The sequence below is a fragment of the Theropithecus gelada genome, chromosome 7b (assembly GCF_003255815.1).
Source record: "Theropithecus gelada isolate Dixy chromosome 7b, Tgel_1.0, whole genome shotgun sequence".
Taxonomy (NCBI): domain Eukaryota; kingdom Metazoa; phylum Chordata; class Mammalia; order Primates; family Cercopithecidae; genus Theropithecus; species Theropithecus gelada.
The window spans coordinates 9,498,762-9,525,095 of NC_037675.1; the positions used below are offsets into that span (position 1 = coordinate 9,498,762).

The window sequence follows — 26,334 nt, forward strand, 5'->3', positions numbered from 1 at the left end:
GCCCTATTACAGCCTTGATTACAGTATGTCAAATATCAATTTAGTAACACAAAAGGACAAACAGCTGTCAAACTAAATTTGACGTAGGTCCTGGCTTTGCTTATTAGTTAGTATGATCCTAGCACAAGTCCCTTCTGGACAGGCCCCTGTTTCCTCATCTATAAAATTAAAAAGGAGGAACCACATTTTCTCCCAGGTTCCCTCTGCTGTGATTCTATTAGATGGGTAAGTGAGTTTCAGGCTGCTGGACCCACAGCAAGAAGTATAACAAAGTGGTCGAGGCAAATGACTTTATTTTCTAGTAAGCCAAAATGTGTTTCTGCCCATCCTCACAAGCACTATTCTTACTCAGGGTGTATGGTGCACCTCCCCTCCTCTGCTACAGAGATGCCTGGGACTTGCAGCTGGCATGCTCCTTTCTGGTTTCTTCCACTCCCATTAGTTGATCCATCATCTCCTTCTCATGCACAGACTTGAAAGCCCACCGCATCCAAACCCTTTCTCTTCACAAATCCCAACTCAGCTAAAGTCTTTCAAATACATCATCTTTAAGTCCATTTCTCTTTCCCTTCTACAGAAAAAGTACCCAAAGACTATCAGCAGGCAAAGTTAATGATTAGTAGATCTATGTTTTTCAGCATTATGAATCCTCAATATATAATACTGAAGAGAATAAAGCAAATTGCAAAATGAGAGGTATTGTATGGTAGCATTTATGTAAGCTAAAAACAAAAACAAATTATATGTTGTTTATGTATGAGAATAAATTATAAAACACAGACTACAAATGCACTGAATTCATGATAGTGCTTGTCCTTGGGGAGGAAGAAAGATGCATGGGGCAGGGAAACAAAGGGGAATCCGAACTTAATCATAATGGTTTCTTAAAAAGTGAAACAATCTGAAGCAGTATGACAGAATATTACTGTGTGTTCATTTTGAATCATGGACACATATGTGTTAAATTACCTATGTACAATACTTTGTATTAACATTTTTCAAAATTAAAAAAAATTTTAATTTTTAAAAAATCATCACACTCTGTCTTTCAAAGTTCCTTGGATTTGCTTATAAGCATTTCCATATCCTTTTGAATAATCCATTTATCACATCTTGTGATAACTTAAAAATAAGATTTTATTGTCTTATAATCCAGTTATAAAAGCACATTTTTTTCTTGTGTTTTATTGAACGTCTAGAATATTTTAGGCACTTAAGGGCAACACAGGAGGTGGTAGATTTGCTAGAGAACCAGCTACTAACTCTGATCTGCAAAAGTGACCAAGAACACTATGGGCAAAATTTGTTTCCAAGTTCTGTTCTTTCTGTTCCTTTCTTCCCAACCAATTCCAACACCCTACAGAGATTTAAACAATGATGATTTTTAAGGGAGTGGCACTATCACTTTTAAAAAGGCTTCAGCAATATTCAAACTCTCAGGCTAGTGTTTGAGTGTCTGAGATGAATCATAGAAGCAGAAAAAAAAATCATTTAAAATGTGCTTCTAGTAAAGAACTTTTCATATAAATTAACTTTTAATTAATTGAAACGTCCCCAAACCCACAACCCAGTTGGAAGTTTAACAGGCTCTATATTATGGTCATGAGTCTTGTCTTAGTGATAGTTTGCATGGACATCTCCTTAAGATGCTGAAGTACCTACTTGAAAAACACTCAACTTGTTTCCAAGTTGTCCTGGACTCAATTAACAGTGACAGTTTTAGTGCTGTGCGTGGGTGATTTAGAAACTTCAGCCCCACTGACATCAGCCGAAGTCATGAGATTAAAATCTTACTCTCTGTTTGGGAAAACAGAAAATTACCAAGAACACAAGAATTGAAGACAAATCTAATACATTTTTAAGCTCTCTGCCACAAACCATACCATGCTGTTATGAAGATCAGAGAAGAATTATCTGGCCTTTTATTTATTTGATAGATTTCCTAATAGCAGCAGGCAATATGCTTTTATTTTAAAAAATCCTTCAAAAAGGTCTCAGCACAGTGGTTTATGGGAACAGAGCTAACCCCTAATTGGATTCCTCTGAACTTAAAACAAACAGCCCAGCTTTCAACTTCTTTCTTTGCTACAAGGAGGCATCAAACCAAAGAAAATGAAGTTAAATCCACATGACTAGAAACTATCATCTATCTATTGCTGTATCTTTTTTTTAGCCCATGCCACCAACCACCAAAGATCTTTGGAGAATGGTTATATACTATGTGTTTTTTATCTTTGGGAAGAAAAATAAAACAAACCATTAGCGAGGCTAACTTAAGAAAATCAACTTTATAAAATGATAAGAGGAGTGGCTATGCCAAACTGAAATGAAATGACAGAATAGCAAAGGACTGCCTACATAGAAACGAGTCACCTTTGTGAGCTAAGTCATATGTAGCCAGGGCTCTGACAAAAGAGGTCTTCTAGTACTTCAGTCCACTGATCATCATTTGGGAATAGGCTGAAGACTTCTGACTGTTCTGCCTACAGATGTGAGCAGCAAAATCTAACTGGGAAAAATGACCTGACCCTTCTTCAGGACATGAGTTGAAGAATTACCTTTAAGGACAGAAATGTACAACTTTCTCCTATTATTTCAACTCTAATCAAGAAAATGAAAATAAAACAAAAAAGTTAAATATGAGCAAATTTAGAAATGCATTCTACAAAATTCTTTCTGCAACTTCTTGTTTAAAATCTTTAACAAGGGCAACACGCCAAAACCCCACCTCTACAAAAAACACAAAAATTAACCAGGTATGGTGATGCATGCCTACAGCACCAGCTACTTATGAGGCTGAGGCAGGAGGATCACTTGAGCCTGGGACGTCAAGGCTGCAGTGAGCCATGATCACTCCACTCCACTCCAGCCTGGGCAACAGAGTGAGACCCTGTCTCTCAAAAAAAAAAAATTATTAAATATATATATATATAGTTTATTTTTTTGAGATGGAGTCTTGCTTTGTCACCCAAGCTGGAGTGCACTGGTATGATCTTGGCTCACTGCAACCTCCATCTCCTGGGTTCAAGCGATTCTGCTGTCTCAGCCTCTCGAGTAGCTGGGATTACCGGTCCATGCCCCTACGCCTGACTAATTTTTTGTATTTTTAGTAGAGATGGTATTTCGCCACGTTGGCCAGGTTGGTCTCAAACTCCTAACCTCAGGTGATTCACTCAGCCTTCCAAAGTGCTGGGATGACAGGCGTAAGCCACCGCACCTGGCCAATAAATAAAATCTTTGGGGGATTTGAGACATCGCCCTATCTGGACTAAGAGTGCTTATACGCCAAAGGCATGTGAGATGTTCTTGTAGCTGGTGTAATAACCACAGTGCTGATGTACAGAACAAGAAGAAAGCCACAAAAAAGAGCCAAATCATCTCAGCTGAAGTAGCCCCAACAGCAGTTTTCGTAAGAACGCTGGTAAACAAAAATGAAACAAAATGAAAGTGTTCTGCTTAAAAAAGAATTGCCTTTATTGCTTAGGGTCTTTTTTTACCATCCTTTTCCCTAAGTAATAAATTTTCTTCCTTTAATCAATATGCATTTTACTCTCTCACATAAGCAATGAACTATAAATGCCAGAAAACTGTCTGTCCAGAGAGCAACTTTTCCTGATGAAATCAGAAGCAAAATCTAACCATCACACACATTCTAAATTCTTGTGTTTCCTACTTAGATTGCAGCTGGTTTACTTGTTTTTTTTTTTACATAAAAGAAACAACTACCACAAAAGTACTGAAATGCTGCTAGCACAACAGAAAATAAAGCAGCAATAATCTCAGTATCATTTTACATCTGTTTAAAGCAAGCAAAACAGAACCACTGGCAAGACCCCAAAACCCGAACATAACAAATTCCTTATTCTGAAGGACTCCACTAAGTCACTAAGATTTTCAAAGAACAAATAATTTGTGGCAGCTGGAAAGAACAGCTGATTATTCAAGGACAGCTTTACATAATAGAGAAGTAAGAGTTGAAAAGACATTCCTCTATTAACTCTGTGAAAGTCACCTAATCCTAAAACAAGAGTAATTTTGGCTGAGATAAAAAAAGTCCCAGTTTCTTATATAAATCATCATAATATATCATCATGATGGATTATATGGCTGATCTTTCTAACCACAAGTCAAAGGTGACTAGGCAGTGCTGAGGGTATGAAGCTCTATCCAGGCATCGGCCAAACGTGGTTAAGCTTAACCACAATGGGAAGCCACTGTCTCCCAAGAGCACAAAGGTTTCCTAGGAGGTAAATGACTAACTGCATGGATGCTACATTTCCTACAACTCCTGGGAAGATCTTGGATATGAGAGGCAATGGAGGGAAGTGACAAAAGATTCTGGGTCCCCAAATTACTCATATTTTCTACTTCCTGCCAAGATAACACATGGGACTTCATACATACAAATATTCAGCTTCTTCAGGAAGCTGAAGATAATCAGCCCATTACTTCGGTTCATTTGAGAAGATGATTATATACTATTTTTGTTGCTCTCAATCCTTTTCGTTCCTTCTTTTTTTTTTTTTTGAGTTAGAGTCTCACTCTGTTGCCCAGGCTGAAGTGAAGTGCAATGGCGTGATCTTTTGCTCACTGTAACCTCTGCCTCCTGGGTTCGAGTACTTCTCCTGCCTCAATCTCCTGAGTAGCTGGGATTACAAGCGCCCACCACCACATCCAGCTAATTTTTTGTATTTTTAGTAGAGACAGGGTTTTACCACGTTGGCCAGGCTGGTCTCGAACGCCTGATCTCGTGATCCAACCACCTTGGCCTCTCAAAGTGCTGGGATTACAGGCGTGAGCCATTGCGCCCGGCCTACCCACTTCTTTTTATAAGAGGCAGGCTGCAGACTGTCTTACACAAACCTTAATGCTATCACCAGATGTTGAGACTATTTCAACACTACTTCTGGAGTAGGGTGGTATGCAAATTAAAGAATGTATTTTTGAAACTTAGGTGTATATTATTAGGGTAACAATCAAGCCCAACTTAAACTATTCCTTTTTGCTGTCTGATTCTTTTCAGTTTAAACCTCAAATATAGCCAGGCGCAGTGGCTCACACCTGTAATCCCAACACTTTGGGAGTTTGAGGGTGGTGGATCACCTGAGGTCAGGAGCGCAAGACCAGCCTGGCCAATATGGTGAAACCCCATCTCTAATAAAAATACAAAAAAAATAGCCAGGTGTGGTGGCGTGTTCCTGTAGTCCCAGCTACTTGGGAGACCGAGGCAGAAGAATGGCTTGAACCTGGGAGGAGGAGGTTGCAGTGAGCTGAGACTGCGCCACTGCACTCCAGCCTAGGTGACAGAGACAGACACCATCTCAAACAAACAAAAAACAAAAAACATCCCTCAAATATGTTACATCTTTTTCCTGGTTTTTGCTGAGCAGGCAGAACTAAGATAATCTCTGATATTCGATTAGATCAAGCTATTACCAAAAATCAAAGAACAACTAGCAAAGGTTATTATGACCCCTGTCCCCATTGACAGACTTCCCAAACAGACAAGACTTTTAGTCTAGTGATAACACACTGGACTTCATGAAATAATGTGCTTCCAGAAAAAGCAAATTCCTTGGGTGACTTCATATTAAAATTTATAGGTTCAACCAAAAAAGTCCCATTCCACTTATAAGTGTTTATCAGCACAGAATCGGAAGCCAATCCACTATTTCACTGGTTTTCCAAAACACTAGAAAAACTCTTTAAAAAGTCTTACATGAAATAAAATATTAATATACTGTGTTCAAACGTGTAAAAGAGTACAGATTTATTTTCTGAGTTGCAATTTTAATGTTTACTTTTAAAGTTAATGAGAACAATGAAGTTGCTGTGATGAACTAAAAAATGTGAAATCAGAGGTACATGACATTTGCAATTCACTTATCTACCATAACCTCTAATTTATTTCTATATTTAATTTCGAGTACATGATATAGAGAACATCTTAACGTTCTTCATGCAGATAAATAACCAAAATTAGCAGTTTTTTTTTAAATGGCTTGCCTTGCAATCACAGTATAATCTTCAATTAATTAGAGATGGAAGGAAAAATACAAATGAGTAGGTAGGCTGATAGCTAAAGCTAATATGTTGATGTTAAAATCTGGGAATTATACCTTTAAGAATGTATGTTTTTATGTAGTTTTAAATATATATAAATCAGAAATCTGTGGAACTTCCAAACACTTGACACCATGAAAGCTACTGCCCTATACATTAAACTATTTAATCACTATACAGAAGTGGGGCTGAGAATCTCAGAGTCTCAAACCTTTCATACAGTTTTCCCCAATCAATACCAAACCCCACACAAGTGATTCTTCATGGGTAGCTATGACATCACTGGGCAATGGAAGTCTCCAAGAGGTAACCCAGATCTTGCTCTCCAGAGGTGGTTCTAGCATGACAATGATACCATAAGGAGTCCAATAATCTGTGGTGTCCTAGCTATGTGTGCTTCATCATCCAGGGAGTCCGGTAAAAGATAATTTCTATTATGTTTAACAAGAAGACGTATCAAGAAAGCAAAAGTGGGCTTAGGATGCCTGTGCATTCTCCTACATTAACTGAATATTTTTGCTATCTGATAAATTTATTATATGCCAGTTACAGATTTAATTCTGAGTGATAGTCTAATGTAGACAAAGACTTAATACAACCAAAGAGGGCAAATTTCAACTATTTGTAACCATGTATATACAGAAGTCAATGGCAATACAAGGCTAAATATACACTGGCATATATTAGACAACTTACTTTAACCTGAACTTAAAATTGCAAAATTATCTGGAGCTAGTCATGGAAAGGTACAGCCACTCATTATAATCATAAATCAACAATTCTTAAATCTATTGTCCTCTATAGCACAAGATTCTTCGGGTCTTCAAAAAGATTGTCTATAACTTTCAACCTTAAATCTCCTGATAATGTTTCACATCACAATCCAGAACTGAAAGTTGGTAGATCAACTATCCTATTTCTGATTCAAGCAGGCGCTATCAATAACACTGGTAGAACAACTCTCCTTAAGGCTTATAAGCTTACTCTGTTCTGGTAGTAATTCTGCTTTGTCCATTAAATTCTCGAATCAAACACCAACCTATTTTGTGCTTTCATCAGAGATCAGTTGATAAATAACTAGAAAATCCTTTGAAACTATCAGTGGTCCAATATCTACATTTTTAGACATACAAATAATATGTAAGTACATTCTTTAAAAATTCAAACAATATAAAAGAATAAAACAAAGACTCCTCTTCAACTCCTTTTCTCCTTATTTCTCTTTTTTTCAGATTGTTAACAGTTTGGTGTATAGCCTTTGAGATATTTTTGTACATTTTTTCTTTTTTTTTTTAAATAGAGTTTCACTTTTGTTGCCCAGGCTGGAGTGCAGTGGTGCGATCTCGGCTCACTGCAACCTCTGCCTCCTGGGTTCAAGCGATTCTCCTGTCTCAGCCTCCTAAGTAGCTGGGATTACAGACATGCACCACAATGCCCAGCTAATTTTTGTTTTTTAGTAGACATGGGGTTTCACACATGTTTCCCAGCCTGGTCTCGAACTCCTGACCCTCAGGTGTTCCACCTGCCTTGGCCTCCCAAAGTGCAGGGATTATAGGTGTGAGTCACCGCACCCGGCCTATTTTTGTAAATTTATATAAACTACTGTTTGTTTTCCATAAACTGGGATCATGCTGTATATACTGTTGTATTTACTGACTTTTGAACTCATCAAAATGTCTTGGAGAGCTCTGTCTGTACCTGCAGATATCTCCCAGGGCTTGGCATACTATGGTCCTGGGGCTGAATTAGGCCCATTGCCTATTTTTGTAAATTATTTTCTTGAGACAAAGTCTTGCTCTGTTGCCCAGGCTGGAGTGCAGCGGCTCAATCTTGGCTCACTGCAATCTCTGCCTCCTGGGTTCGAGTGATTCTCCCAACTCAGCCTCCTAAGTAGCTGGGATTACTGGCGTGCACCACCATACCTGGCTAATTTTTGTATTTTTAGTAGAGATGGGTTTTCACCATGTTGGCCAGGCTGGTCTCAAACTCCTGACCTCAAGTGATCTAACCACCTAGGCCTCCCAAAGTGCTGGGATTACAGGCATGAGCCACCGTGCCAGGCCTGTAAATAAATTTTTTATTGGAACACAGTCACATCCATTGTCTGTGGTTGCTTTTGTGCTAAAAGGACAGGGTCCAGTAGTCATGACAAAGACCTGATGGGCTGCAAAGCCTAACATACCGCTGGTTCCTTCGCAGAAAAAGTTTGGCAACCTCTGATCTGTCCTATGTTCTCTCTTTTTATTTATTTATTTTATGAGACGGAGTCTTGCTCTGTCTCCCAGCTGGAGTCTAGTGGCTAGATCTTGGCTCACTGCAACCTCTGCCTCCCAAGTTCAAGCAATTCTCCTGCCTCAGCCTCCCGAGTAGCTGGGACCACAGGCACCACCACCATGCCCGGCTAATTTTTGTATTTTTAGTAGAGATGGGGTTTCACCACGTTGGCCAGCCGGTTTCCAACTCCTGACCTCAAGTGATCTGCCCGCCTCGGCTTCCCAAAGTGCTGGGATTACAGGCGTGAGGCACCACGCCTGGCCCCTATATTCTCTATTTAGTACCAGCCTATCCATCTATATACTACACAAAATATATTTTATTGATGGATATTTAAATTGCTTTCAATTTTTCCAGAATATAAACAATGTTACAATAAATAAGTACCAAGGATCGTACTTTAGAATTCCTTTTTTTTTAAGCCACTGTGGGTGCCTGGCTTATATTGATATTCAATAAATATTTGTTGACAAACTGCTTTTGAATGAATCACATATCAAACACAGTAGCTTGCAGAATTCAGCCAAATGAACTTTGTTGATTGACTTCATATAAGTTCAAGGACTTAAGGGTATAATTATTGATAATTAAATGTAAAAAATAAATCCAGTGTGAAGTCATTAAGATTTTCTAGACTGAAGCTCTCCCCTTACTAATGCAGACAACAGAGTAGAAGCCATTTTCTTCCTTTATAAACAATTATAAATCAGGACAACATGCTGAAATATTTGAAAAAAATCCATGAATACCTTTCAGTGACTATTTGTATGCTTGAAGTTTTACTCAGCTGTTTTTAAATCTACCCATTAGTTGTTACATCTTTTTTTTCCATTATAGAGTCCATTTGTTTCATCCTTTTAGTAATTATCGTTTTTTTTTTTTTTTTGGAGACGGAGTCTCACTCTGTCGCCTAGACTGGTATGCAGTGGCGCGATCTCAGCCTCACTGTAACCTCCGCCTCCTGGGTTCAAGAGATTCTCCTGCCTCAGCCTCCTGAGTAGCTGGGATTACAGGCGCACATCATCATGCCTGGCTAATTTTTGTATTTTTAGTGGAGACAGGGTTTCACCATGTTGGTCAGGCTAGTCTTGAACTCCTGACCTCATGATCCGCCCGCCTCAGCCTCCCAAAGTGCTGGGATTACAGGCGTGAGCCACCGCACCTGGCCCCTTTTAGTGATTTTCAACATCTCTTGCTTGTATATCTCCTAATTCTTCCTCACGGTGGTTTACTTCCTTATGTGGCATCTATGTATCTTTTATTGTGAGCTCAGCTTAACAGAATTTTTTCCTCTTGTGGTAGTCTTGGGTATCCTGTTTTGTCAACCTAACCCAATGGAGCAGTTCTACATCTGCTACAAGCTGGGTCCCTCAAGAATCTGTCATTCCTAAACTGGAATTTCATGAAACCTCTTGTAAAAGTTTCTGAGCCTGAAGTTCCAGCACATACAGACAGTGTAAACTTGGACTCCAGATTCATCAATTCTCACTCAGGTCCTGGGGAGACTGCAAGGTTCCTTTCTGCTTCTGAAGGCCAGCGGGTAGAATTTTTCAAAGCCCTTCATCATGGATGTTAGTCTTAAAACAGTATTTCTTATACAGGGGTCTCACTTCTGGCTCCCACTACATACCCTGAGGTCATATATCTTGACCCCCAAATGAGGGGTCATGCTCTTTACTGCTCTGAGTTCCCTCAGGGATTTTCTATTTGGCAGGTTCAGCTATGTATTAATATTTTAAAAATATATTTTATCTAGCATTTTATATTTTATAGCAGAAGGCAGGTATCTAGTCTGCTTTACTGATGAAGTTCCCTGAATATTAGTTTCACACTGCCAATCAAGAAATACAGCCTCTTCCCGTTTTTCTGAGATCAGTGCTCCCCAAAAGAACTGGCACATTGCAAGGAGTGATGAAAAAAAAAATCCCTTGGAACACAGGAGGAAGATTTTACAGCTCTTATTTAAGTTGACTTCTTAAGGTAGAAGAAATATTGAGTTAACGTCTAACTGATACGCAGGTGCCTCACTCAGTCTTTACGTTAGGCAGCTTCACTTTATATGTGACACTAGAGGTTTCTCAAGGGCGTGGGGTGTTCTTCACTCAGCAGGTGGGCTGGGCTTGCATAATCCACATTTGTTTACTTTCAGCATACTGTGATTAATGGAAACATACAGGTGCCCAATAAAGTGGGCTTATGGATTACATTACCTGGTTTCAACTACAATCAAATGAAAATGAAGAGAGTTACACAAATTCCTTCAAAGAAGTCATGAATCAAAGACAATAATAATCATACTAATAACTAACCAGAAAACAAGAAAATTGCAACTCTGAGACATCTCTTATTTTTAGAATGAGCTCTTTGAAAGTATGGCATAGTAGGACTTGTATGTATTTTTTATGTTATGTATGTATCCTATGTAAGTATGCTAAAAATGTTTTAATAATAGGTGAACATGCTAGAAAGTGCTTGGTGACTACTGCTCTAGGCAACCAGGTTATTCCAGTACTAAGAGGCTGTGTCCAGTGGCGAAAAAACTAAACTACAGACCTTCAACTGGTGTCCCTGAAAAGAGTCCTATTAGAACCTGGGTTCCAAAATAATCACTGGAGGAATACTGAACAGTGATAGTCTCTTGTTTCCTAGAGGTTACATGAAATTACTACTATGTAGTAGTGGCTCTCAATGGTCTGGTAAGTCACAAACGAAGGATGATATTAATGTGTGTGATCTCTGCCCACAGAGATGCATAAGGATTTGGGTGAGAGCTCTCATGGCTTTTTGTTACTTTTGAAAAAACAGGACAGTAAAACAAATAGTGTTGCTGACTACTTTGGGGCTATAACATCCATAAAAATCATTTTACATGAATGTGTGTCATAAAGTCAATCATTTCAAAAAGTCACAGGAGCTGTAGCACAGATTAGACAGGCTGTGGGCTGTGTGCTAGCTGGAACTCCACTCCTCTTCCATGCAAGAAAGTGAGTGGAAATCATCATAGAAGTATGTTCCAATCTGTCCAAATACACGTGTTTTTGTTTTTTTTTTTTTTTTGCTTTTTGAGATGGAGTCCCACTCTGTTGCCCAGGCTGGAGTGCAATGGCACGATCTCAGCTCATTGCAACCTCCCCCTCCCAGGTTCAAGAGATTCTCCTGCCTCAGCCTCCCGAGTAGTTGAGGTTACAGGCATGTGTCACCACGCCCAGCTAATTTTGTATTTTTAATAGAGACGGGGTTTTGCCACGTTGGCCAGGCTGGTTTCGAATTCCTGACCTCAGGTGATCCGCTCGCCTCAGCCTCCCAAAGTGCTACGATTACAGTCGTGAGCCACCACGCCTGGCCCAAATACACTTTTAAACATTTCAAATTTCTACCAGGCACAGTGGTGCATGCCTAAATACCAGCTACTCAGGAGGCTGGCTAAGCCAGGAAGATCACTTGATGTCAAGAGGTCAAGACTAGCCTGGGTAACTTAAAGAGTAAGTTAACTATTTTTAGTAAGAAATTACTTGGGATATCCAACATAAATGACTGAAAACAAGATTTCAGGACATCATGGTCTGAGAGTTGCTTCTTGACATCTGAATTCGTTACTATTTTGTCTGAATTGGTTATAGGTATAATATCAGGTTAATTGCCTCAGTCTTCTGGGTGACTGGGCTGGGCCTGGGCTGGCTGGAACTCACCTCTGACCACAAGCAGCCTCCTTGATTTACCCTGGTATGCTCTACAAATACTACTTTTGATCTGTACACTGACAAAATTTGAGATGCACTGCCTTAGAGCAAAAATGTGCAAATTATGGTCTGTGGGCTAAATGTGGCTTAAAGCCTATTTTTGTATAGCCTGTGAGCTAAGGATAATTTTTACATTGTAAATAGTTTTTAAAAATAAAAAAATTGGCTGGGTGTGGTGGCTCACGCCTGTAATCCCAGCACTTTGGGAGGCAGAGATGAGCAGATCACGAGGTCAGGAGATCGAGACCATCCTGGCTAACACGGTGAAACCCTGTCTCTACTAAAAATACAAAAAAATTAGCTGGGTGTGGTGGTGGGCGCCTGTAGTCCCAGCTACTTGGGAGGCTGAGGCAGGAAAATGCGTGAGCCCGGGAAGTGGAGCTTGCAGTGAGCCGATATTGCAACACTGCACTCCAGCCTGGGCGACAGAGCGAGACTCCGTCAAAAAAAAAAAAAAAAAAATCAAATTATTACATAACAAAAATTTTATGAAATTCAAATTTCAGTATCTGTAAGTTAAGTTTTATTGGAATCACACTCATTGGTTTATGTATTGTCTACGGCTGCTTTTGCACTGCAATTGCAGAGTTCAAGAATTGTGACAGAGACCACGTGGCTCATGACACCTAAGATATTTTTATCTCGTTTTGTACAGAAAAAGTTAAGCAACTCCTGCCTGAGAGTATCTTATCAAAACCAGGAACAATGCTCAGTTAGCAGACTTGGCTTTCAGCAGATCAGCATAGAATGTCTCTGTGCATGGAGGTGCTCTCCCTTGGCAGTCACTATGGCTTAATGTTGGTAATGGTTGAAGCATACACCAAAGTAATAGAATAAAAATGAGCACATATGATCTAACAAAAGACCACCGAGTAGCTTTAGGGTTTGGGGCTATGGGTAATTTTGATGCTGACACTGACTTTTAAAATGTGGAGTGGTTTAGAGATCACAGAACAGAGTGCAGATGCTCCTCATCCTTTCAATGAGGCTACATCCACATAAACCCATGGTAAGTTGAAAATACTGTGAGTCAAAAATGCATTTAAATACACCTAACTTTCTGGACATCATAGCTTAGCCTGGCCTATCTTAAACACATTCAAAACACTTATATTAGACTATAGTTGGCCAAAATTATCTAGCACAAAGCCAGTTTTATGATAAAGTGTTGACTAGCTCATGTAATTTACTGACTACTGCACTAAATGTGAAAAACAAAATGAGTGTACGGGTAGACAGTTTATACTGAATGTGTATTGCTTTTGAACCACTGTAAAGTTAAAAAACTGTAAGTTGAACCATCTTAACTTGACTCTTGACTGTTTGTATTTGAAATTGGGGTTGTCTGAAAAAAAAATAGGCTGTATATTATATATCTAGAATTTCTTTATCATATCTAAAGAAAGATATAAAAAGGGTTACTTCTCCACATAAATGAGGAACAGATAAGGAGTGGGGTGGACAGGAAACTAGAACTGAGCTTTCCTGAGCCAAGAGAGTTCCATCTTATGAGAGGAAAAAGCACGTCTCTTACTTGCGCAAGTATAGGCATCTTTGTTGGTGAAGGGCTTCATACACTGGCTACAGCTGATAGGACCCACAACAGGAATGGAACTGAAAGTGTGCCCGTTGACAGTCTTCTTATCTTTCTCCTTGTCTTTAGAATCTTTCTCCTTCTCCTTAATCTTATCTTTTTCTTTTTCCTTTTCCTGCTGAAGAAAAGAAAAGAATCCACAGTTAATTAAACACTGGAGGGCCTTCTCCTTACCTGGGCACCCAGATGGCATGTGGTCAACAGTGGCTGGTGACTATTTTGGACAAGAGTGAAAAAAAAAGTTCTGGGCAAAGTGTGTGTGTGTGTGTGTGTGTGTGTTTAATTAAGGTGTTGGCATGCAAGCTACATTAGAAAATTCACATGAAAACTGGGCAGGCCGAACAGTTCTGGAAGTGGCTTATCCATTGGTTACTTCTACCGATAGACACAATGCCCAAGGACCAGCACTGCAAGGAGGGCTTCTGAGGCCTCAGCACAGTCCTTCCTCAGCAAGCTACAGCACAGTCCACACAGGAAGAGAGGTCAGCTTTAGGCAGAAGGCAGAAGAAAAGGTGGTAGCAATTCTGGGATTGGCCTGAGGGAGAGAAAGATGCCTGGGCGGCATGAAAAATTGCCGAGGCTCCTCTCTTTCTCACATCAATCGCATATCCCTAAGTGAGGGAGTACCTACGAAGTTTCCTCCTTTACTCTAGTTAGAAACATAAATATGCCCCACATATACATTTTCAGTTTCTGCTAATTAGAATTTTAAGGTTTATAAATATTAACTTTGGCCTAATTTTCAAACTGGCAAGAGGAGACTGATAAGAGGGGGAGACTGGAAAACCACACAGTGGTTAAGAATATGGATAATGGTACCAGACCTTGGTTCAGATTCAGGTACTACTACTACTACTACTACCATGACCACCAACACCAACACCACCACTACTACCACTACTACTACTTGGTAATGGTGTGACCCTGGGTAAATTATTTCTCTGAGCCTCAGTTTTCTCATTTGTCAAATGGGAATAATCACAAAAGTACCCATCTCATACGTTTTTTAAAACATATGAGCATTAGGTGAGATAATACATTTCTAAAGCATTTTGCACAGTGCCTGGCACAAACTGAATACATAGTAACACTTAGCAATATTATTAATTATGCATAATTTACTGGAAATGAGTTTCATTAGCTCATTATTCTCCTAAGCCAACATAGAAAGGTATTGCTTGCGGTAATGGAACGGAAGTTTTGATGTGAGAAGGGAAGATAGAAGAAACTGGGGGGTGGCTACAGGATAATGGTGCAGGGCACGGAGGATAGGAGAATGCACAGATGACAGGAAGGAGCCTTGTTAATAATTTTTCTCAAAAGCCACCTTTGTCGTTCCTCAAGCTAGTTACCAACAGGGTCACTTCCTTTAAGAAAACAGAGTACTAGGGAAAGGAAGTCCCAAGGCTTAGTAGCTCACTCCTCTACCCTAAGTACCTAGGGGTGCAGGAAGGCAGGAAAAGCAGGCAGTGTCCCTAGGTTGGAAAGATAACCTTCCTAAGCCGTGCTCTCTGACCTCTTTTGTGAAGTTCCTTTCTTTCCTGTGGTCTTCCCTCACTTGTCAAGAGTGGCAACAGAAACTGATACTCACCTTGTGCTTCCTGTGTGCCCAGTCACTGCCCAGGTGCTTCTACTTACTGAGCAGGCCATAACCAGGCCAGGTACAAAGCTCAGGGGACACCAGCAAAGGAGAGATCAGACTGGGTGACCAGTGGGGGCACGGGCTGGGAGTCAGGAGCTCTAAGTGCCAGAATACCTTGGCCATGTCACCTCAAGGATAATGTAGGAATGTCAGAAATGTTCTAGAGACAGACTGAAAGCAGAGGACTCATATGACATCAAGCCTCAATCGAAGAGAGGTTGTTATCAAAGCTTACACAGTCATGAAGAGGAATGGAAAGGAATTCAAACCTTGAAAACCTGCAGAACGACTGATGAATGCTGGGTCCTTAATTAAATATCTAAAGCAGTCAGGGACATTTCAGGTGAACACCAACCTTAGGAGGCCAGGACCATGGGGACATAACCATGCTCTCCGTAAAAGGTCCTTTAAGCACTGTTTGGCAGAGTACTTGGCTGGCTAATTAGTATCGATGAGATAATTTCCTTTCAAACCAATTGGACTACAAGGAACTACCATTCACAAGGTAGGAGGTTTTATCTATTGCCAATACTATTGTTATGTCCTTAAAAAAATTCCAGGAAAATGGGTGTCCCAAGTCAGTGATCACGACAATTACTAAATGCCTTACATTTTGAATCAATGTCTTCTACGTACATCATTTCGTGTGACTCAATGACTCTGAAGTGGGCAGGGTGAGCGTTATGCTTCCCATTTTACTATGTAGAGGATAAAGATAATAAATAACCGCTAAAAATCTGAACAGTTACTAAGTGCTAAGCACCGTAATAGGCAATTCACATGTATTTTCTCACAGCAACCCAATGAATTAAGTACTAGGTGTTATCTCCATTTTACATCTGAAGAGACTGAAGCTTAGAGATGTTTAATAACGCATTTGAGGCCACACGCCAGTAACTGCTCAAGCTGAAATTAAGATTCAGATTGGGCTGACTGTAAAGCTCAGCTCTCATACACTGCACTATGCTGCCAGGGACTGGAGAGGTTGGTTGACTTGCAAAAGGTCACACAACAGATGATCAGCACAGTCAAAATGGGAACACAGGTCTTCTGACTTTCTGTTCAGAACCCATCCACTGTAATGAAATGGTAAATAATTGCTACATCTATGATTCATGTGAAGTCTTTTGCTAATCAAATACATATAATGAACATCTAAGAGCCAAATTACTACACTTTTGAATTATAAAAAATAATGAGGGAGGAAGGGAGAAAAACTCCTCCACTTTACAAAACAGGAAGCTGTTCTGAGTGAAAATTGGTAACCGCACAAGTACATAAAACTTTAATAATAACAACTAAATTTGGGGGTTTTCAAATAATTTCTTTCTTTTAACTAAATTTTGCTAAAGGTTTTTCCATGCATAAAATGTTAAATGGAAAAGCACGATTTTTTTGCTCAGGAAAGTTAAAGTATACTTCAATCATTTAAAAAATCTTTTTATAGCAACCAGTTTATCCTCTCAAGCCTTGCAATGTTCCCCAAACCTGAATAAATAAGAAATAGCTTCCCTTTGCAACAATCCAAACTAGTTCTTCCCAGGATAGAAACAAAACAAAACAACCAACTCCACTGGCTCTTTCTGTGTTTACTAGAATTTAGTGCTTTAAAGAAGTCAGGCTCTTACCTCCCCATGCTTTGGTCCTATGAATCTCACTGTTATGTGGGGTACTTCATGAAACCGACCCCATTTTATCGACATGATTCGACCCCCATGCCAGGAAACGTGCTCTCACAGAAGCGGGGGTGCATGCCGTCAAGGTAGAACTCAGCAGCTTTGAGCTGCCATTAGTGAAACCGTAAGAGGAAGCCAGAGACTGGTTAAGAAAGGGAAGGAGGGAGGGCTGAGACTGCTTGTTTCCTTAAGACAGTCTTAACTGTTTGAATGCTGCTGGTAAAGCCAACAACCCTTGTTACAAAGGATACAGGAAATGAAACAAAACCCCATTTCCCCCAAAAACAGTGTGTGTGGACAGTGCTTAAGCTGCAACATAAGAACTCTGGCAAGGTTTGGGCCAAGTTTTTACATGGGAAGTTAAGGAACGCATGTTATCTATTTTAAAATAGACTCCTCATTTTATAAAATGCAGTGAGTTTCCTAAGAAAACTTTTTAGTGAAGTTGCCTGCGGTAAAGTGGTGACTAGTTATTTTCTGAAGTTTGACTTTTCCATGTTTAACAACTGGCAAAATGCTTTAGCTGTGTGCTGGGGAAACAGGCTAACAGTATTTAACAGGGATAGATGCAGGTAACAACTGCACTAGGACACTATCAAAGGTGATTCTTAACTTTTCCAAAAATATCCCTTTATACATGTAATTACAATAAAAAGAACACTCTGGACAACTGTGAAAACATGATATGATCAAACAACTGTCATGTCACAGATCTTTAATCAAAGAAGGAATGAGAATTACGTTTAACATTAAGTCTTTGTAAACACTACTCTAGGAGGCACTTCTGAAAGGCTAATGGGTACAGCTCTCTTTTATACAGACCACAGGACCTAGGAGCTTTAACTGAATTTCCTGTTACAAAGTCATGTAGTATACTTGCAGCTGTGCAGGAATTTAACCCGTGCACTCAAAAATACCTACTTCAAATCAAATAGATTTGTCTAAAACATTTCTAACCACCTCTTGTTTGTCTACAAAGAAGAAAGCTTAGTATTAGGTTGGTGCAAAAGTAACTGTGGTTTAGAAAAAAGAAAACCAGTGTGATAGGATGGTTTAAAGAGGGTCATTCTACTCCCTTTGTGAACTCGAACATCATGCATATGAGTGTTTAAATACTCTGCAACATGCAAAATTACTTAGCAGGAAACAGCACTATCTCTCAAAGATACTAAGACAAAAGCAGAAACTGCCGGTCTTCCTGTTCTACTTCCTGTTTAGCCCCCCCCCCGTTTTCAACAAAAACATACAATATATTTAATCTAATCACTTATGCCAGTCGGTGATAATTCTCAAAAGGACATAGGATCAAGGACTCAATTTTTTAAGTTTATATACAAAACCCAGTACTCCAGACAAACTGTTACCCTCCTAGGAATGTGAACAGTTTACTGCCTACTGGCTTTTGGCTTCTTTGGACATGTTTAAGAACTGTGTATCATCACAATTATACAACTGAATGGAATATATCTAGGTTAATCACTATAACCTATTTTCATAAAGATACATATATATCATGCAAAAGGAAAGCAGACATTTTCAAATAATCCTTAGACACTTTTCTGAGTTACAGGTGGCATTTTAATATCATATTCAGTAGATGCTTTTAATTTTTCCTTTAAAAGATGTAGGTCTAGTTTTATTGAATGGTGGGTTAATAAAACAATTGGATCAGATGGTCTCTCATAGCATCTATTTAAAAAATAATTTTGGAAAACTGAAAATTTGTGATTTTCACAGAAAAATCAGTGTCAATATCCATAGTAGCACTTTCAATTTGTTAACATTATGGAGAAGTAACATTATTGAATAGTTAAGAACAAGATTAGAGTTAGCATCACTATGCTAAGAAAATTTAATATTCATTAATTTTTATGTTACCATTTAGAAAATAAATTACTTCTGCATGGTAGAATGCTATGCAGATACATAGCATAGTGAGGGTATTTAACACAAAACATACTGCTTTTCCTCTATTTCTTTCCTTTCTCATTTTTTTTTTTTTAAGAGACAGGATCTCACTCCATTGTCCAGGCTGGAGTGCACACAGCTTACTGCAGCCTTGAACTCCTGGGCTCTGATCCTCTTGCCTCAGTCTCCTGAGTAGCACCACAGGTGTGCACCACTACGCCCAGCTAATTTTACAGTTTTTTGTAGAGATGAGATCTCACTATACTGCCCAGACTGACCTTGAACTCTTGGTCTCAAGTGATCTTCTCATCTCACCCTCAAAGTACTGAGATTACACGTGTGTATCACTGTGCCATGCCCCACACTTTTTAAAAATCATCTTTTGCTACATTGATAAAAGCCAAGCTGTTCCAATTTTATTTAAAAGTGAGCTAATAACAACTCACTATAAAAGGTGACTTACAGTTGCCACTAGGACACTCTAAACACTTGGTAATGGGAAATGGACTATAATCTAGGGTTACGAATTTGTAATTTTTTGAGTTTCCACTGCTAAACACAGCATGGCCCCAAGAGATCAAATCTTGAAGCCAAGTCTGAAAGAGGAACCAATCTCAATTGCAAAAGAGTGCTGTCATTTTGACAAAGGAGATGATCAAAGGCAAGAGATCAACTGACACTAAACAGTTTCTACCAGTGATAACAGATTTCAGTCTAACACAAAGTATGTTTTCTCCTGTCCTTTCTGCTCATCCCCTCCTAGCAAACTCCAGTCCTTTCAGATTTAAAAAGTTAAAAGAAAAAAATTATACTGTATAGTAACATTTTGTTTAAACACAAAATGATGAAGTCAGATCACAGGAGGTTGTGTGACTTGAAGCATATGTCTCTGTGCCTCAGTCTGTAAAACAAGGAGGCCAAGATGAGACTTTTTTAAACGTCAGGGTCCAGTTTCTAAATTCCATCTTACATTGTTTTTTTCCCCATTGTGTGTGTGTTTTACCTCATCCATGAGATCAGTGGTATATTCACTGCTCTGTTCTAAAACTCCATGACATTGGGGAGATGGCTAGAAAGGGGGAATCTCCACTTATTTATTGGTCTTCCATGAAAAGCTTGTTTGAAGACAAGATTCGGCAGTTCAAAAGCAAAATAAAAAACAACAAAAAATTTTTGAATGTATCCAAACTATACCATAAAGTTTTTCAAGGTCATGACTATGAGCTTTAGTTCTCTTAGGTGCCTGTTAACACTTAGAGGAATGCTAAGACTATACAAGTCATTTAATAATATTTGGCTAATTTATATTGATCTATCCAAGGGGATTTTCTTTTGTTGATACCAACTATTATCTAAGCCAGCAGTGGTAAGTAAAATAGGTAAGGCTCTATTTTAAGCCTGGCTGCCAATGTGTAAATATGTAGAATACTGGTAAAGCATTCTACCCTCTTTGACCTTCATTTTTTTTTTTGAATTATAAAACAAGGCTGAGTCCGAAGTTAATACTTAAATGTGTGATTATGCTAGAAATAATTTGCTAGACTCTTTGTATCCCTCCCTGATTGCCTACTTTCTCTCCATTCTGTACTTGGACAGGAGAAATGAAGAGAAAACAATTCTTGTGGCAGGTTTTGTGGAAAAATTTCTCTGAATGTATTTGCTAAACCAAGAGATCTTACAAAACATGGTAAAATACTTTGGCTATATGTCCATCAGCCCACTGAATTAAGGGTTTGAGCAGCTTAGTGCACCTTGTTTTGTGGGGGAGGAGGCGATGCCCTTTTATGACAGTATTATTGAATTCAATGTTTATTTATTCCCTTACTTCTTAGTATGCATGTATGTACATGTGTGTATATATCGTATATGCATGTATATACTACACACACACACACACACACACACGTGCATACATACACAGTGATTGCTTGCAAGAGTTCCTTAACTGATTTCAAATTTTTATTTATTTATATCTTTATTTTGTTAGAGGGTGTCGTGGGTAGACAAATAGGGTATGAGAGGCGAAAAGATTTTCCCCACAGACTTGAAATAGAATGAGTTTTGGTTTAGCACTGGGAATCAGTATAAGAAAGTGAACTTCTTTTCTCCCTTTCTTTTGAAAATACATTTTTAAAAAACATTAGAAATACATAAACCAAAACATTAAGCACAGTTATCGCTAAGTGGGGTTATTACAGGAGATTTTCATTCTTTTACTTTTAGATTTTGAAGATTCCCCTAATGAGCATGTAAAAAATAACTAGATAAAAAATGTTACTTTAGGCTGGGCATGGTGGATCACACCCAGTGCTTTGGGAGGCTGCAGCAGGAGGAATGCCTGAGGTAAGGAGTTAGACCGGCCTGGACAAAATAGCAAGATTTCATCTCTACAAAAAAATTTAAACATAGCTCAGCATGATGGCGCATGACTGTAGTCCTGGCTACTTGGGAGGCTAAGGTGCAAGGCAGGAGATTGCTTGAGCCTGGCAGTTCAAGACTGCAGTGAGCCATGAACACCACTGTGCTCCAGCCTGGGTGATAGAGTGGAGCCCTCTAAACATACACACACACACACACACACACACACACTCTCTCTCTCTCTCTCACACTTGGTTTAAGTATTTATTTAATCTCTTAAGCACCAAGAGAATATGTTCTAAATGCTCCTAATTAGAAATAGATCTAAGAAATGATATTAATCTTAAAAGTTCTTGTAATCTTCCGTAGGATAATCCTTCCCTCTAAACCCAAACGTTAATATTTTCAATCCTTTGATCTTGGCATAAAATCCTTCTTTTGTATTTAAACTGATATTACAGATTTAAGCACTGTGGTTTAAGAGGATGGGATTTGAAACCAAAGAGATCTGGTTTGAACTACTTCTTCACATTAGAGGAGCATCCTTGGTAAGGTACATCACTTTTAGAAAAGAGAGATAATACCTATCTGATAGGGCTGTTGAAAGGGTTAAATAATATATGGAAAGCACTTAGCATATAGTGAAAATTCAGTAACTGGTAGTTCCACTTCTTGTTATTTTTCTTATTATTTTCCTTTACATATTAGGCGATTTCAGAGAGTAATCCTAAATTTATTTTCATTTATGTCCCCATGATTTAACCAGTTTTGGCGTGGATAAAGGCTGTGACAGAATCCTACTGAGGACCGACTACGGTGATCACAAGCAATGCCCACAGTGATACTTACTTTGCTCTTCTTGCTGCTGGACATTTTATTCTTGATGTAGCTGAATGTACGACTGACTTTTGTTGCACTCTTCCATTCAGAATCTTTCTTGAAGAGGCTTTGTGGCGGGAAATTATAGTTCTCTTCTGTTATACTAAATAAAACAAGAAGATTGACTTTTTTAAAGGACTACAGAAGTTAAATAAATGTGAAGCAGAATAAAAGGTAGATGAAGGTTGCTGAATGGCTTTTTATAGAACACAGTATGCCACAACACCCAGGTTCTGTTATCAAAACTTGGCTAAGTTTCCTTAGATCCATCACTAATGTTTTTTCGCTCACCTGTTTGTTTTGGAGACAGAGTCTTGCTCTGAGTGGTGTGATGATAGCTCACTGCAGCCTCGAACTCCTGAGCTCATATGATCTTTCTGCCTCAGCCTCTAGAGTAAGCTGAGACTGAAGGCACATGCCACTACGCCTGGCTATTTTTCTAATTTTTTTGTAGAGATGGGGTCTTGCTATATTGCCCAGGCTGATTTTGAACTCCTGGCTTCACACAATCCTTCCACCTCAACCTCCCAAAGTGCTGGGATTATAGGCGTGAGCTACCGCCTGGCCCATTTTTAATGTTTTAATTATGGGTTTTCAGTGATTTCATGTTAAAAAGAGCCTGTCAATTATTAGATAATTATTTTGTATGGAAATCTATTCATCTACAATAGCACTCAATCTACAAACTCCTTCGCAACAAATGGGCGCTTGAAAGGAAACCCATATATGTAGCAGAATGACAGGGTACTTGCTAATAGGAGTTGCCAACCAAGGAGTCTTATGACTGACCACATATCCAAGTTCCTTAACGGTACAGATCACAACTCTTTTCTAGCCTTTGGGACGCTGGACAATCAGGACTGTGGACTGGTCCATGCAGCTAGCTTCAATTTTAGGAGGGAACGTACTGAGTAGCAGGTAGAATTGAGGCAGAGTGTTGAAAGATCAATTTTAGGAGTTTTATGTAGATTCAGATATACTGATCTACCTGTTTGAGAAGGCTACATAAAATCTAAGTCCATCCAAGATGGACATGTTCTAACTTAGGAAATTTGCAATGGTTGATTTTCTTAAATGCTGGGCATTTGGGCCGGGTGTGGTGCTTATGCCTGTAATCCCAGCACTTTGGGAGGCCGAGGCAGGCGAATTACGAGGTTAGGAGTTCGAGACCAGCCTCACCAACATGGTGAAACTCTGTCCCTACTGAAAAATACAAAAATTAGCTGGGTGTGGTGGCATGCGCGAACACAGGAGATGGAGGTTGCAGTGAACTGAGACTGTGCCACTGCCCTCCACCCTGGGCGACACAGTGAGACTCTGGCTCCAAAAAAAAAAAAAAAAAGCTGGGCATTCGAATAAACAATCCGTTACATAGAAAAGGCATCCATTTATACTACACTTTGCTTAGGTGTTCTAAAATAGTTATTTTAGACGGTTCCCACAGAACAGCAGTGATTGCCTCTAGGGCCTCTGTGAGAGGGCAGGTGGCAGGCAGAAGCAGCACCATAAGGGGTCCTGTCAACAGTCAAAGTTTATTTACATATGTGTTGTTTAAAAAACAAAGCAGTCTGTTTTTAAGATAATGGGGAAATGGTATGAAAGCCACTGCTCTAGAAAGGAGAAAGAACAAATAAGCTGTAAAAGCAGTGCAAAGAAAAGCATTCATTAGGCCGGGCGCGGTGGCTCAAGCCTGTAATCCCAGCACTTTGGGAGGCCGAGGCGGGTGGATCACGAGGTCAGGAGATCGAGACCATCCTGGCTAACATGGTGAAACCTCGTCTCTACTAAAAATACAAAAAACTAGCCGGGCGTGGTGGCGGGCGCCTGTAGTCCCAGCTACTCGGAGGCTGAGGCAGGAGAATGGCGTGAACCTGGGAGGCGGAGCTTGCAGTGAGCCGAGATCGCGCCACTGCACTCCAGCCTGGGTGACACAGCGCGAGACTCCGTCTCAAAAAAAAAAAAAAAAAAAGAAAAGCATTCATTGCAAGCGTTCTGAATCAGAATCATAACTGATGCCTCTGTGAAAAGGCAACTCAGAAAAAACTGCAGGGCAGCTATAGGAACCCGAATTATGCTTCAAGTAGAATATTCCGTCTCATAAGCATGAAAACTGAAATTAAAATAATGAGTCAGAACAGAAATCTTCTGCTTGCTGTCAAGTAAAGAATCAATTCGTGGCCGGGCGTGGTGGCTCATACCTGTAATCTCAGTACTTTGGGAGGCCGAGGCAGATGGATCACCTGAGGTCGGGAGTTTGAGACCTGCCTGACCAACATGGAGAAACCCTGTCTCTACTAAAAATACAAAATCAGCCAGGCATGGTGGCGCATGCCTGTCATCTCAGCCACTCAGGAGGCTGAGGCAGGAGAATCGCTTAAACCCAGGAGGCGGAGGTTGCAGTGAGCCGAGATCGTGCCATTGCATTCCAGCCTGGGCAACAAGAGCGAAACTCCGTCTCAAAAAAAGGAAAAAGAAAAAAAAAGAAGCAATTCATTTACTCTGACAGAGCTGTGTACCATTTACATGTATACAGAAGAAAACAGCTTTAAAGCTTAAAATAGCTAAGAGTATTATAAATTGCACACACACAGAGACACTAACATGAAACAAAATGTTGTTAAACTGTTAGATTTAGGAATGAAAAATCCCCATAAGCAAAGTGTGCATGAGTTCATAAAATCAAATAATAGTGTACCCTCACATCAATAAATACAAACCATTTTTATCACGAGGATAGTGTAATTAATCAAAGAAAACGATTGAAGACATTAACTTTAAGAGATACAGCCTTCATGATAAAACCACCTTAATCATTATTCCAAATTTATCACTCAAAGAAGAATCCGATGAGCTCAATTAACTTAGTTTATGTAATTAAATGGCCTAAGAGATTTTAAATTTTCTTCATTTCATTTCTGGAAAAAGGAGTAACAAGTTTATAGTACCTCTCAGTCTGATTAGCACTGGTATTGTGGAAGGTACTGTGGAAGGGCCGTGAATCTAGAAAACAAGGCAGAGGAAAAGTTAGAACCAAAAAATTTAACACATGACAGGTAGAATATTTATAAATTCACAATGACATAGCTAAAGCAAAAACAGCATATGAAAGTCAGCACATGGTACCTCCTCCTTCTAAAGGTTTGAAAGAAGGAAAAATTAAACTTGAAACCCTCAAATTAGAACCAGAAGTAGGCAGTGAATTTCTCATAAAGCAAGCAAGTTTAATCCGCGACTCAAGTAATTGAAAAGACTCAAAATAACTTTTCTAATGCTTAAACATATACGAAGCAGGTTTAATTCCAGTTCTTAACAATCTTAAGTTTGCACAAACCATCCTTCTGAGATGACATCATAGGAAGAATATAGAATAGGAAATTAAATGTCATATTTCATCCCTGCTAATACTGCTTTTAAATGTTTCTATACTAAAAATCTAGCTCATCTCTAATATTTTCATGAGAATTGCTAGAAAAAGATTAGTAACCAGGAAAGAGCATCAGAGCTGGCTTATCAAGTCTTGGCCCTGTCACTAATTTGGGATGAGACCTTTGGACTTCATTTCCTCATCTGTGAAATGAGGGAGATAAAACAGATGGCAAAGTCCTTTCCAGGCTAATAGAGATAATAATGAATGAGGCAGATGCATACTTCTTCCTTCCACAACTACTGGGCCATAAACTGCTGCAGATCATTAAAATTCTAAGACTATGTTAGATAGGGCAACATGAAGAAAAAACAGAAGGAATATTATCATTATTTTGATCTACCACATGTTAATAAAGGTTGAGTTACTGAAGACTTAGATGAGAGCAAGGCCTCAGTTACAGTGATAAATGATTTTCAGTTTTCAGGAGATCAGAACTATTTCCATGTATATTCCAGGGAAATAAAGGTTACCCTATATCACTATTGTAACGATTTAGACAAAACACCCTCCTTTTTCCTTGAGGTTGGTTTCAAGGATCTCTGAGACTACTGTGAGCCAAACTTTAACCTGATAATCTGACAGAGACTTGAAGATGTTCTACTACCAGTTAACCAGCATTTGGGCCAGGCACAGTGGCTCATGCCTGTAATCCCAACACTTTGGGAGACTGAGGCAGGCAGATCACTTGATGTCAGGAGTTCAAGACCAACCTGACCAACATGGTGAAATTCCTTCTCTACTAAAAATACAAAAATTAGCCAGGCGTAGTGGTG

At 39.3% G+C, this 26,334-nt stretch overlaps 1 protein-coding gene across 4 annotated transcripts in view; it reads right to left on the reverse strand.

Annotated features, from left to right (window-relative positions):
• Positions 1-26,334, reverse strand: part of AKAP13 (A-kinase anchoring protein 13) — a 356,454-nt gene that overhangs the window by 40,427 nt on the left and 289,693 nt on the right. For all 4 annotated transcript variants that reach the window (XM_025390973.1, XM_025390974.1, XM_025390972.1 and 1 more), the window contains 3 exons: positions 25,080-25,134; positions 22,105-22,237; positions 13,612-13,786 (listed from right to left, as the gene is read on the reverse strand). In XM_025390973.1, coding sequence (XP_025246758.1) covers positions 13,612-13,786; positions 22,105-22,237; positions 25,080-25,134 — 363 coding nt within the window. The remainder of the gene's footprint in view (positions 1-13,611; positions 13,787-22,104; positions 22,238-25,079; positions 25,135-26,334) is intronic.